General features: G+C 41.1%; 2 protein-coding genes across 7 annotated transcripts in view; one reads left to right on the top strand and one right to left on the bottom strand.

Annotated features, from left to right (window-relative positions):
• Positions 1-628: 628 nt before the first annotated feature.
• On the bottom strand, positions 629-3,988 carry LOC136420374 (U6 snRNA-associated Sm-like protein LSm5). Its single transcript, XM_066407252.1, has 5 exons — positions 3,854-3,988; positions 2,656-2,751; positions 2,278-2,305; positions 1,928-2,000; positions 629-1,457 (listed from the first exon to the last, which is right to left on the bottom strand). The coding sequence occupies exons 1-5, from the start codon at positions 3,885-3,887 to the stop codon at positions 1,425-1,427; spliced, it is 264 nt and encodes an 87-aa protein (XP_066263349.1). The 5' UTR covers positions 3,888-3,988; the 3' UTR covers positions 629-1,424.
• A 7,594-nt stretch (positions 3,989-11,582) lies between these two features.
• Positions 11,583-13,827, top strand: part of LOC136420772 (kalirin-like) — a 168,484-nt gene continuing 166,239 nt past the window's right edge. For 3 of the 6 annotated variants that reach the window (XM_066407874.1, XM_066407873.1, XM_066407872.1), the window contains exon 1: positions 11,583-11,815. In XM_066407874.1, the coding sequence (XP_066263971.1) occupies positions 11,749-11,815 (67 nt within the window). In that variant the 5' untranslated portion in view covers positions 11,583-11,748. The remainder of the gene's footprint in view (positions 11,816-13,827) is intronic. The other 3 variants (XM_066407870.1, XM_066407869.1, XM_066407871.1) reach the window with 2 other exon arrangements.

Genomic DNA, 13,827 nt, shown 5'->3' with positions numbered 1-13,827 from the left:
GCTTATTTTGTGACTGATCTCCTGACCTCATACAACACCAAACGCGACCAAAGTGATACCTTGGAACAGTGTAACTAATATGCAATAGATCATTCAGGCAGGCTTTTGACAGCAAGGCCAAGGGAGTTTGGCAGTATTTGTTGTCTTTGAATAAAGATACTGAAATTATTGAAGAAGTTCAAAAGAGCACATGTTCATTTTTCAAATTGTTCAGGTACAGGTACAGGTCCAGACCTGTACCTGATGTTACATTTAGGTATGCAGCACTAATGCTAACACAGCCTGCCACACTACATTGTCCGTGACAGGGCACAGTGCTGCACTGGGTAGGATTTAGGCCTCGTGTTGGCCTAACAACTAAGATGTTTGGCCCAGAGGTCATGGGTTGGAATCCTCTGATATGCCACCAACTTTGCTCCACCCTGGTGTAAAAAAATGGGTACCTCCCGACTTCAGTTGGGGAGGTGGAAGGAGAGGATTGGGCTCTGCTTTACAATACACAGTAGATGCCTGTAACAACCCACTGCCCCTATGGCCTCAAAAAGACTATGGAACTACATTGTACTTGAACTTGAAGGCATAACTATTCCTGTTATGCAATGCAAACAAGGAAGACAAGAGTCAATAGTTATGTTTCTTTACATGTACTTAATGGTGCTTTGTCTAAGATGACTTTTCAATTCAATTACATGATTCAAGAATGTCAATCATCAAACTGAAGTCTAAAAAACAAAATTCCTTTTTGTCCATTTGCTTGAATGTAATACGTTACAGTACATGATCTTAACATGTTTACATATTCAACTCTGCTGCAAAAAGGTTAGTTTGCTTTTTCCATACCGGTATCCTCAGTTTGTAAGGAATGTTTTGATTTCTTTTATGGTGTGATACACAGAGAAAAGCCAGTATTTTTTAATACATCAGGCTTCACGCTGTCTTCTTGTTTACCATATATTATGTTTTGAACGTAGCGCGGAAAAGAAACACACAACGTAGCTGGCGTTAAAATAACATCATGTTGCGAACGTAGCACACAAAAAAAACAGCTGGCGTTAAAACGAGATCAAAATAAAGAGGATCATGAGGAAAGCTTTTAGACAGTATTTTTGCATACGTTTGGCTTCACACAATTTTCTTGTATACATCATGTTGTGAACGTAGCACGGTAAAAAAAACCCACAACGCAGCCGGCGTTAAAATGAGATCAAAATGAAGGGCAGAATGAAGAAGGTTGTGACGCAGAAGAGGATCATGAGGAACATCATCTGGACCGGATGTAGGAGTTCATCAAAGTTCATCTCCTCCAAAACTGCTGCAACTCTGAAGGAGTCCGACATGATCCTCACTGGTGGTGGTGGTGGTGTTGTTGTTGACGTCCTGGTTACTATGGTTACCAGGACCAGACACCTAGAGGATGCTGGGAGTTATGCCTCTGGTCCCTCTCCTCCTGGAATGAGCTGTAATGGTGAAGAAAATTACTGTACCAGGCTATTAGTTAGCCGGGCGTCAAGGCGTCTTTTGGATGTTCTGTTGCCCTGGTAATTACATGTACATATGTTACCCCCACCCCCCTAGCTAGCAGGGTGTCTAACACTAAGAAAACAATGAAATTAGATGTCCTCATTTTGCAGGGGACACCCAGAGGACGCCCTGTTTCCATGGTAATTACATACACATATACATGTATTTCCCCCCCCCCCACACACACACTGTTGTTTTGTCCTCATACCATAACAAAGGGACAGCATGTAAAGATACCAGGTAAATGTTAATCCAAAGTGTCCATTGGGGAAGTCTAGTTCTGACTAACTTCCAACCCCTCAAATTTTTGGACACCCTGTCTGTAAATCCTGGCTAAAAGCCTTTTACTGTGTTTTACCTACATCTTTGTCCCAAAGAATAGAAAAGTAATTATAATAGATCCTACCATAGTGATATTGTTGCCATTCAACAAGATTTGATCCAGTTTTGTGATTCTTCTCCCTTCTGATGTGTTCTCACTGTAAAAAAAATGATTGGAATAATGAAATTTCCGTGTAATGTTATAATGTCAACAATAATAATATATAATATCTGTAACATATCAACATATAATAACATTAGTAGTAATTGTATTATACTATATATTTATAGATGTCAATACTGTCTGTACAATCATAAGTTTTTTCCCTCCCCCTTATGTTATTGGAAAGACATAAACAAGCACACACATGGGATTTACAATACAAAAAAAATATCATAACAGCCTGATATCATAACATAATTCTGTATACTCACAATTCTGTCACATCCTCCAGAACCATGTCTGTTGCAGAAGCGTTAAGGCATTAGTAACATAGCAAGATGAAACAAACAAAAGGGAAGGTAGCAAGCCACAAAAACAACAACACTAGAGCTTAACGCTAAACTTCTCTATGATCTAAATGTGATGCATGTAATGTAATGTAGTAAAACATGTACGTGAAATAGCAGGGCACACCCCAGTTCTGTTGCGATTGGGGTCCATGGTAGTGCTCGTTGTTGGGTAAAAACTAATAATGTGGCTCTAATGAACAAAACTAAAAGAAGTAAAGTCAAAAGTTCACAGAACATTTGAACAACACCTATCAAGGCAAACAACATGGACAAGTTGTTGACATGTGTTTCAAAGGATACTGACGAAGTCATCGAACCCCAGCAAAGTCCCCACGATTTCCTTGTCGCTCTTCATGACAATGTGGATGCGTGAGCCGATACACTTGTCTACCAGCTCTACAAGGATGAGGATGGGGATAAACAACAATGATCATTCTGTATCATCATGTATGAGTTATCATAATTAGTATTACCATTTGAAGTGAGCATAAGTGCTTCCACACTTTCGAGTACGCATGTGCAGTGACAGGAGTTGTGGGTAATATGTCAAAGGTGAAGGCCCCTGGCTTGTAAACAGTTCTCGTCTCGACCATTGTCTCGATTTCCATAACAATGACTAGACAGGTTTTGTTTACATCTCAGGGGCCTTCACATTTGACCCAATATCCATATCCATAATTCTTGTCACTGTGCATGCATACTCATGTAACCAGGTTATTGTTAGGGTCAGGGGTCGAGACCCTGATCAAGGCCCCGGATGTTAGAGTTCCCGGTTCCAGTTGAGTTATGGGGCAAGTTCTTGTTATACTTATATTCTTTAGTTTAGAGCATGCACGTTAGGTTAGTTCGGTTCCAACAATACCGCGTCCAACAGGAAGAGAATTCTGACGCAAGGTAAGACGCACTCCCTTGTTACACTCAGAAGTGTGAAAGTGCTTATATCATGTACATGGGCAAAACAAGGAATCTGCATGCATATGCGGCCTAAATGGCATAGTCAACTGGTTTGACATTAAGTACCCTCTTACCAGACCCCTGATAAAAGTGGTTTTTAAGTTTTAGAACTGTCAAAGGCCAAGCAGAGTTAAATCACAAATATATTTATGCCCCCCCCGCCCCCCCCCCCCCCTGGAAAAAATTCCAAATGTAGTGGACATGATATGTTTCTTCACTTCACAACCCTTAACACTCTTAGACAATCTTTCTTCTCAATAATTTCCTTAGGACATTTACATACATCAGTCTTTTGTGAATGCCACAATAAACTGGAAATCATTTCACAGAAAACAATTTTTTACCGAATATCACACAAAACAAAATGACATGTGCATGTGCTCCGAAACTTGAGTCATGCTATTTCTCGCACCAAAAAAGCGACTAATAAGAGATAAATTGCTTCCATTGTGAACAGAAACATATACAGAATTATTGTAATAGTTAATGCCACGCAAATATTGTCAAAACCAGTCAGAATTTATAGAAAAGTGACAAAACGAACCCAGCGGCAAAAGATGAGAGGGATTGGACGCCATCTTGGATCTCCCGGCATTCCTTGGGGCTGGAAAAGAGCGGGAATTTCAAAGTGTTCATAAAAACATGCATTTATAACGCCACCTAGCGAGTTGACTGAGCAAGTGCACAGGTAGTAAAAATTTGCCAATGGATAGGAAATGTGTAGCTCTGTGGTCTGCTAACTCCTCTTGCTAACTACGAGCATTCACCCCAAGAGTCTGGCGCTTCCGACAGCGAGCACGTCGATATGCTAGCGATACTTAATATTGATATGATCACTGTTATTACTTGCAAGAACTTTCAATAAGCTTATTATAAAACGTATTGTTATTAATCATTACTTGACATTTCTCACATCATGAACATCAACAATTCTGTCTAAATATCACCAGGTCACTCAAGTACGTCAGCTTGATGTGCTGTCGATGTGAACGCTCTGCCAAACAGGTCTTGAAGTCTTCGCATACATTAGAGATGACCTGTAAGACTTTTCAAAACACGCGTTCCCGTTCATGTAAATGTAAGCCCGCTTGCAAACTCCTCTTCTAGCCTATTAGGGTTTTTTATTGCCTTTTCCAAGGGTAATAAGCGGCAAAGTTCAAGCAATTTCGAGTAAGCAACTCGCTACGGTACAAGGACGCCACTATTACTTAGCGGAATGAAGTAGAACTGCAACTAAACATGTCAAGGCAGCAGAACACAGTTTTTCGCCTGTGACGATTTCTAGAGTTAAAGCCCACACAGTGACCGACACCGACGCAGATTAAATCATAGAATGCTACCCCAAAGGAGCACAACAAATCAGTGTGCTGAATTTGAGAGTAAAATCGAAAAATAACAGTAAACCAAACAAAAGTTACGGCTCTTTTACATTTTGACGCCCTTTGCCTCCGCACCCCAGCAGTTAGCTGTAAAGGTCCGCCCATTTGTACGCCGACTGGCCAAACTTCATAATCATATTCATACGGTCTAAAAGCCCAATTCTTAATACTTCCGTACAGTTAAGTTGATGCCTCGCTGGCTTTCATGTTTAAGTTTCTACAAACGGTTGAAAGATTTCGGTCGTACTATTTTTTCTTACCGCTCAGTCGCGGATACATACTGTGCTGTTCGGTTCAAGGGCAATGTGGGTGCTGGTTGGTTCTCTTCATACACATACGGATAATACTATCGATGCTGCCGCACATCAGAAAATATTGTATGCTGATTGGCCAATGAAAATATATTGACCAATCAGTGTGCAATATATTACGCTCTAGTCAATCTGCGCCATTTATTTCATACATATTATATTAACGTTCGTATAAATATAAGCCCGCTTGCAAACTCCTATTCCAGCCTGTTTGGGTACATAATTGCGTTTTACAAGGTTGATAAACGAAAAAGTTCAAGCCATTTCTTTCGGAACTGCAACCGACTCACCCCAGTCAGCTGTAAAGGTCCGCCCGCGCCCATTTGCACGCCGACTGGCCAAACTTCATAATCGTATTCGTACGATCTAAAAGCCGACTCATTATACTACCATGCAGTAAAGTTAATTCCTCGCTGGCTTTCATGTTAAAGATTTTACAAACGGTTCAAAGATTTCGGTCGTACTATTTTTTCTTATCGATCAGTCGCGGATACATACTGTGCTGTTCGGTTCAAGGGCAATGTGGATGCTGGTTGGTTCTCTTCATACACATACGGATAATACTATCGATGCTGCCGCACATCAGAAAATATTGTATGCTGATTGGCCAATGAAAATATATTGACCAATCAGTGTGCAATATATTACGCTCTAGTCAATCTGCGCCATTTATTTCATACATATTATATTAACGTTCGTATAAATATAAGCCCGCTTGCAAACTCCTATTCCAGCCTGTTTGGGTACATAATTGCCTTTTACAAGGTTGATAAACGAAAAAGTTCAAGCCATTTCTTTCGGAACTGCAACCGACTCACCCCAGTCAGCTGTAAAGGTCCGCCCGCGCCCATTTGCACGTCGACTGGCCAAACTTCATAATCGTATTCGTACGATCTAAAAGCCGACTCATTATACTACCATGCAGTAAAGTTAATTCCTCGCGGGCTTTCACGTTAAAGTTTTTACAAACGGTTCAAAGATTTCGGTCGTACTATTTTGTCTTACCGCTCAGTCGCGGATACATACTGTGCTGTTCGGTTCAAGGGCAATGTGGATGCTGGTTGGTTCTCTTCATACACATACGGATAATACTATCGATGCTGCCGCACATCTGAAAATATTGTATGCTGATTGGTTAATATAGAATCTATCGACCAATCAATGTGCAGCTATCATGAAGCCTTAGTTGATCTGCGGCATTTATTTCATTGACTGCTAGGGGTCGCTCTTAAATATCTAATGTAAAATTGTATTGCCAACATTATTCATGTGCTATTCTTTCGTAATCCGCATAGTGACGCCCTTGACACGCCGAGAGAAAGGGTGACGATTGCCCGATTGCAGTCAATGTGTTCTTTTCTCTTGTTGAGCGGAGAGAAGTAGGGAAACTATGCAATAAAGGTAACTTTGATGGCATAACAAGCGTTACATACCTAAGGAAATGTTGCCTGGCGTCATGCAACTCTTTGAAATCGACTTAACTTGAAATGAACGTAGTGTTGATCCCAGCAGAGGCGCCTGTGTGTATGTTGAACCCTCAATAATCCCTTTTGTTAAAAAAGAAGGCAGACAATTGATTAGCTATGATTGATAAGTATGAGCTTAGGTATCTTGTGCAAACATGTTTGTCCTTGTGCTGATTCGAAGTCTATTTCTAAAGCTGCAGACAGGTAGACCGCTTGCAGGTTGTTTACATTTGTCGTCGCCCCCCCCCCCCCAACTATACATAGGTAACGTTACACTGTACAGATAACATAACGTTAGACATACATAACGTTATCTCTATATACAAGAACAATCTCTTAGGTATGGTAAAAAGACTGACCTGTATACTATTTTTCTCAAGCAGTTTTAGAATGCTGTTAAGAAAATTAAATTATACTGATGACCGCATAATTATCAGAGAGCGAGAACACAAAACAATGAGTTTTCCAAATTTTATTTCCTACATGACATACTAAGGTCAAAAAACATTCAACATGCAAACAAAACAGGAGATTGTCACCTCTTTTATAGCCTTTTATTCTTCAATTCAGCAATTCAGTGGAAAAGCAAATGAGGGTCCATATTAATGCAAATTCTGATCAAGGACATGTCAGTAAACTTGGTCTTTTCCCATCAACCCCATATTAGAATCCTGCAAAAACATTGAATATTAAACCGTTGAAAAATCGTTAAGACGAAAATGGGCTCCGCCTGGAGGCACCCATGCCAACCCATTCCTCAGCGTGACGGATGACCCTTAACACGGATGGTGCCGGAATTCTTGAAGACTCTGAATTAGCAATTAAAGAAGACGCCATGCGCCAGTGACATTCGAACCGGCGAAGTCATGTCACACTGGCTTGGGTGCCTTCCTATTCAGTTTATGTCGGGGCTCCGAGGGACTATCCATCAATTCTTTATTAACTTTTGTCCTAGACGCTATACCCCATCCGGGGTCTTGTCTATATGTATTGTATAGATGTAGATGAACATATCAACATTGCAAACATACATTTTTAAAAAGGTACCCTAGATGACGTTGATATTTACAATCAAAGTACAAATTAATACATATGTACATCATCATCATCATCATCATTATAGGAGCCCGGCATAAACTAGCTAGGATGACTCTCAGGCCAGCTAATATCACACGTGCATAGATTGACGTTTTGAATATTCGTCTCATCTTAAAGTAGGTCATCTTGGGCATTTGAAACGCTTAGGCACTGAAAGATGCATAAACGTTGCCGTACTCTTCAAAGGTTACTCAAATTTGTCATTTTCCCATTTCTATAATCTGTAATGAATTTATCGTGTGTGGTATGCAACATTGCTGAGAAAATCTTATATTACAGTGTCAACTAAATAATGATGGAGTATATTATATATAACCGTGAGCAAAATTACGTACTTGGACGAAACATAATTCCAACAGGGTAACGTTACATAATTTCACCACCCTGAAAAGATAGGACCAAACAGATCTCCAACCCAACGTCCCCCAGTATAATGCACTCTTGTATATCTAAACTGTGCATACCTGGGGGTGCTGCACTAAAGATATCTGAAACCAACTGTTTTCCAAAGTGGCAGATTTATGTAACCCAGCGGATTAATAATTAATTAATAATAGGTTATTCAAACCTCCTTAAGTACAGTACATTTTCTACCAATGTTCCTCTCCTTATGATGACCCATACACCAAGAAACTTCACTAGGACTTTGTTCGAAGACCTTGGTCAGAATTTTGGCTGTTGCTCGTGTGTGGTATGCAACATTGCTAACAAAATCTCATATTACGGTGTCAAATAAATGACTATGGAGTATCTAACCACACAATTTTGTGCGTGGACGTGTGGTATACATTTTTTTGCCAATCTTCGTCTAGATCTCTTGAATGACTGATGAAACTTTTGTTCAAAGAGGCCAGAATTTTAGCTGACATCTCAAACAGCAACCCCCCCCCCTCCCAGTCGTCGCTTGCTATTGCTATTGACTTAATCTAGCGTGTCACCCGGGGGTGACATGACGAATGGGCGTCTGCTCAGGGCCACACTCCAGAGGGTTGCTAATCCACCGTCTGCCGCCAGGAGACGCAGCACCTTGACCTCTGGAAACATTGAGCGAGGATGTGTGCAAGACTGAGAAGTCCCAAGACTAAGTTAGCTGTTTTATCCCATTTCCTTTAAGTGTGGTTATTTTCCGAGCTTCTGGCTAGAAAGACGGGTTAATAAGATACATGTTTCTATTTTTCAGTATTCATATTTTTTAATTTTTCAAACAATATGCCAGGGTCAGTATTAGATAACATGGACAAGTGAAAACGCTCTTTCTGAAGAAGAAGAAGAAAGAAAAAATAGTCAGGAAATTTGGATGCAAACGCCAACACTACATCCTGTCTGGACACTAAGTTCACAAATAAACCAATAGAACATAATTCATCTACATTCATTCTCTCCGAGCCGATATCGGTAAGAAAAATCGTTACTTTTCGCTAGCAATCCTTATACTATAGCCTTGTCCTAGAAAAGGGGGCGGTCAAGAAACCTTAACGACCTTCCCTTCCAATATCTGCCTTGACGTTAAGGTTTGAGTGAGGAGAGAAGAATTGTCCTTCCCCGAAGTCACGTGGAAACAGATTTAACGACGCTCGTAAAAGCCTGGCGCCGACACGGTTGTACGGTGCGCTATTCAGCGGTAATTTGGCGGGAGGAAAAAACGAGCCCGGGAATCACAAATGAAAAATACCCCTGCCCTGATTTACCACAGGTTGTTCCTCGCGCGGCAAAGTGACAATCGTGAAGGGTCACAGGTTTCCATGAAGAATCAAATTGAGGAAGACACGACGAAGTGCAAATATGTATGCCAGCTGATCGATGACTCCTATTGGCACCGCAGATTCACTAGTACGATAGCTGAACTGCTCTGGTAAATTAAAAGGTAGCGCCTGAACTGTTCACGAAACTTTTCACGTTTATACAAATATCGGCGTATTCAGGACACGTCTTTTGGATGGAAGAAAGATCCCTCAAGATCTTGTCCAATTTCCGACGCTGTCTGCAAATGTGCCTTCCTTTGATAAACTCAAGGTTAGGAACAAGTGCTTTTAAAATTGCACGGTGGCTGCTAACGCCCTCCGTATTACGGTTGTCAGCCACGCATTCTTTTATTGGGACAAGTTAATAAAACATGATATATGTACTCAGAAATATATTCAATATAGATATTAGATAAGGAAAGAATTGTTTAATGTTTGACGTTAAGAGATTTTAATGAAAGTCTCATGATAGAAATACATGTTTTCTAATCATGACTAAAATGTATACATCGGAGAATAGATCATATAGGGATAATTGACATTGAAGAATATTGGACATGCATTTTTCTTTGGAAAATGTGTTTTTTCTGTGCCGCTATTCTTTCCCCATTCCAGAGATAGGTTTCTCCCTAACACTGATCACATGTCTCAGGCTGATGAAACCCCATTATACATAGTCCCCAAGTTGTGCTTTTATATGCTGTTATTTACGTTAACAATTGATTTTCGCCAGGCTAGTACTAATCATTGCGGCAGGTCAAATTAATCAGCAGCTCCGTTTTATAGCCTACGTCGATATCTGACAGGTTGTAAACAGGTTTTAAGCGGCTGGCCTTCTGTCTACCCGAAAGCATCCCTCTTCTTTGATACGATTCTGAAGGGATACGTTCTACATGGTTCGACTCTACCGTCTTTAAATTTGTGAAGATAAACTGTTTCTGACGCCCTCACTGTGCGGTTAGCTAACGACCCTCTCCCAGCACAGACGCGATATTTTATTCATATCTGCTTGAAGATTATCAAAGCTTTTCCGACAGGCGTGCTTGGAATCTAGAGAAACTCATGATGGACGGCGGAGTTAGGAATGGTCGATCCTTGGAGCCTCACGGTGGTTGGATCGAAAATGGCTGAGGAATTCGCGCGAGTCTCCAAGATTTTTCATAAGGGCGCAGGTGGACAATCGATCAATATGCGTTCTATACGTGGGGATGTGTCAAAATGATCTTGGCAAAAACACTTGCAAAACAAGCGATATAGAAGAAAAATGTAACATTTCATCTAAGATACAACGGAGTTAAACATAATCCACAAAAGGCCTCTCGCTCGTTCTCATTTAAATGTACACATTTTGCAATCTCCGTTACCGATTGAAAGAAGACGTTCTTGGCATTCGGGTATGCCACATACAAGATATCAAACTGTAGATTTTATGACGACTTAAAACTTTTCTAGCTTTTAAAAACGGCAGTTTGGTACCTTATATGTGGCATAGACGGTCAGGAACGTCTTACTTCTAACGGTAACGGAGATTACAAAATGTGTACATTTAAATGAGAACGAGCGCTCGACGACACGACAATAGATAATATATTGTGACTTGTCAGTGTTACTTTTTACTTCCTCAGGCTACTAGCATGATGTGTACGTGTGTTTGGTTGGTTGTGCAACCACTAGCTTCTTTGTGTAGTTATTTGACCCGGACGGCTGAAGCAATTATCTGCACAAGTGAACACCGTCGCTCGTAACCCGAGGGCATTATTAGTGCGGCGGGGGTCGACGATTCTTTGCTTCATTTTGTTGTCTCTCCTTTCAAAGTTATTTTCTTGTCGCTCATAATGTCGTAGGTTTTAATCCCCCTTTCTTTCTCTTTCCATTCTTTCATTCTTTTCTTTCCGTGAAAAGTCTACATGCATCTAAAATATTCTAAATGGCAGGACGTGATAGTTGACACACTGCAGCGCAAGGGAACTCCCTTGATTCTGAGAAAGAACCTTGTCTTATGTCAATATGACAAACAAAAGAGGTAAACATAGAAAACTGACGTCATGTATGGCTTGTGTTGAACTTTTGTATCTTTGCGTCGAGGTCCATTGTTAAAAATTCTAATTGGTAAACGTAAAGCCGTTGGGGAAAACGCTTTAATGAATAGTTAAGAGATCATGGCACATGAATCCTTAGTGATATTGTGGCTAAAGAAGTCGTTGCGTTGTACATTTCAAAAACGACAGTCGGGAAATTGCCACAGATCTATGATGTCATTCTTCCGATTGTAACCCGATAGGGGCCGAAGCCAGGAAGTGGGGATGCCGATCTCAGCCGATGTTTACCGAACATTGTCGAAGACGGGAACCAAAATGGCCGCCAGTGGACCGCTGGATTTGAGCTGTCGGGGTTTGTACGCGAGAATCGCGGCTGTTAGGTAGTTCTGCGACGGAATTCCGAGATGAGCTCAACGGAGAGCTTCGACGACACCTCCAGTGGCGGTGACGTCGCCGGATACTTCAAATCAGGTGCGTAAAGACAGGTTTGAACGGCGTAAATAGCGTGGTTTGACCCCAGTGTTACCCCAAGTGTTCTGCTGCTGCACTGCAGCTGTTGTGATCATGCTTGAGCCGATTGTGCGAGCCCCGATTTTCTCGCTCCCTTCCCACATCCAGCCGTAAAATCGCCCCTGACCGTGGTGAAATTTCTCGCATCCATCATCAAATCTTCACACGTGTGTTTGTCGTTGACGTTCCGTGAACCACGGCGACGGGCCGCGGCAAACGGTCCCCGCGGACCCGCAGGCCCAGTTTTCCCACCCCCGATAAACAACCGCCCGGTCTGTTCCCGTCCCGCTCTCTCCCTCTCCTAATTTTCTGCTCCGATATTTAGCCTACATTGTCAGACAACCCGCAGACAGCAGAGGAAAACCGGGCGTTCTTTGATCTATGTGTTTCCCCTTGTTTCAAGTGGATGCGCGCAGGAGAAGTCTTGGTATGCTAAGCTCCAACTGGCTTTTGTTAGGGGTATTTCCCCTTCTGTCAGCAAGAGGGGACGAGGAGTGGTGAAATAAAATCCATTTCTTTCCCAAACTCCATCATTAAACCCGTCTATAGGCCTGCTGAAAGTGATACCCCTGCCTAAAGCCCTTATAGCATATATATAGCTAGTACAGAAACACTTGTCCTACAAATATCGGGTACAATTTGTCAGTAGAATTTCTAGAAGGTGGTCCAGTGCATAGCCTCATATTTCATCTAATCTAATCACTACCACCTTTCCTGAAAGATAACAACGAGGCACCGACCTGGTTTTGATTGACAGCTGTCAAACTATCCATCAGCCACTGTGTGTAAACAGCACATACCTCGCTTTGCTATTTTATTGTGAGAAGTAAACACTTCCCATCTAAAGCTGTCAACAGGCAAGGATGTGGTTTTATGTTCGTTGTTTTCTTCCCAATAGATTAAGCAATTTGTACGAATCTAGAATTAGAGAACAGAATGATTGGAATCATAGCCTCATGCGACAACCAAGTATAGAATACAAGGCAGTTTTATTTGTAAATACACATCTGAACATGTATTCCTTGCACTTGGCACTTGCAGTAGTGTGGGGTGCACACATTGTAAATGGCTGTTTCACACATACATGCCTGTATTTGACTAGTCATTAGCATTGCCACATCGACCACTCCCAAATATTTATCTATTATAAAAAGATAAACAAAGAAAATACTTCCTATTTGTATCCATTATGATTCCTAGGCTTCTTGAGAGTAATCAGAAGACATTTCACCACTTTGATTTATAGCTGTCAATACGATATTGATTAATCAATATCAACTTATCGACCATGGTATTTGATAGGATTAGAAGCTTGTAAAATACATGCTTACATTAAATGTGAACTAATTTGAGCAGGGTATTGTACAAGTGAAAGCTAATACAGCTGCCCCTATCCTTGTAAATGGCTTATAATCTAGGGGGGATCCATTGGATGAGTTGAAGTAGGCTCCTGTGGTGGTATGAAAAGCACAATGTTACATATATTTTACACCATTTTTAAACAAATACCAAGTCAAGTAGTGAGAGCACAATCTTGATTTTGGAATCTCCTTGTAGATTTATTGTTTTTGAGGAACAATATTTCCCCAGCAAATCAAAATGATTCATCCCCTAAGACCTTGAGGCCAAGTAATATAGGGAGCTGTCAGTTTGTAGCAAATCAAACATAGCTACTATTTCCAGTAACTGCACAGCTATGCTGCTACAGTCATGTAGGATAAGTCACTCCGGAGGTGAAGATGTCAAAATAACACTTGGTTCATAATGACACAAGCTATCTAGGTCACAGTTTGCTCACTCCTTTTAAGTCTCCATCTTTGACTTGTTAAGTGTCGGCAGTTCCTTACAGTGTTACACCCAACACATGGAGTAGGTTTAACCATTAAACCCAGAATCGGTGGCCATCACTTGGACGCAGCTTTGTGATTGCATTACACGACGGTAATGGTGATATGTTTGAAATGTGTGCAGTT

The sequence above is a fragment of the Branchiostoma lanceolatum genome, chromosome 15, assembly GCF_035083965.1.
Source record: "Branchiostoma lanceolatum isolate klBraLanc5 chromosome 15, klBraLanc5.hap2, whole genome shotgun sequence".
NCBI classification, from domain to species: domain Eukaryota; kingdom Metazoa; phylum Chordata; class Leptocardii; order Amphioxiformes; family Branchiostomatidae; genus Branchiostoma; species Branchiostoma lanceolatum.
Note: the sequence above shows the minus strand (reverse complement) of the source record. Positions and strands in the feature narration are given on the sequence as shown.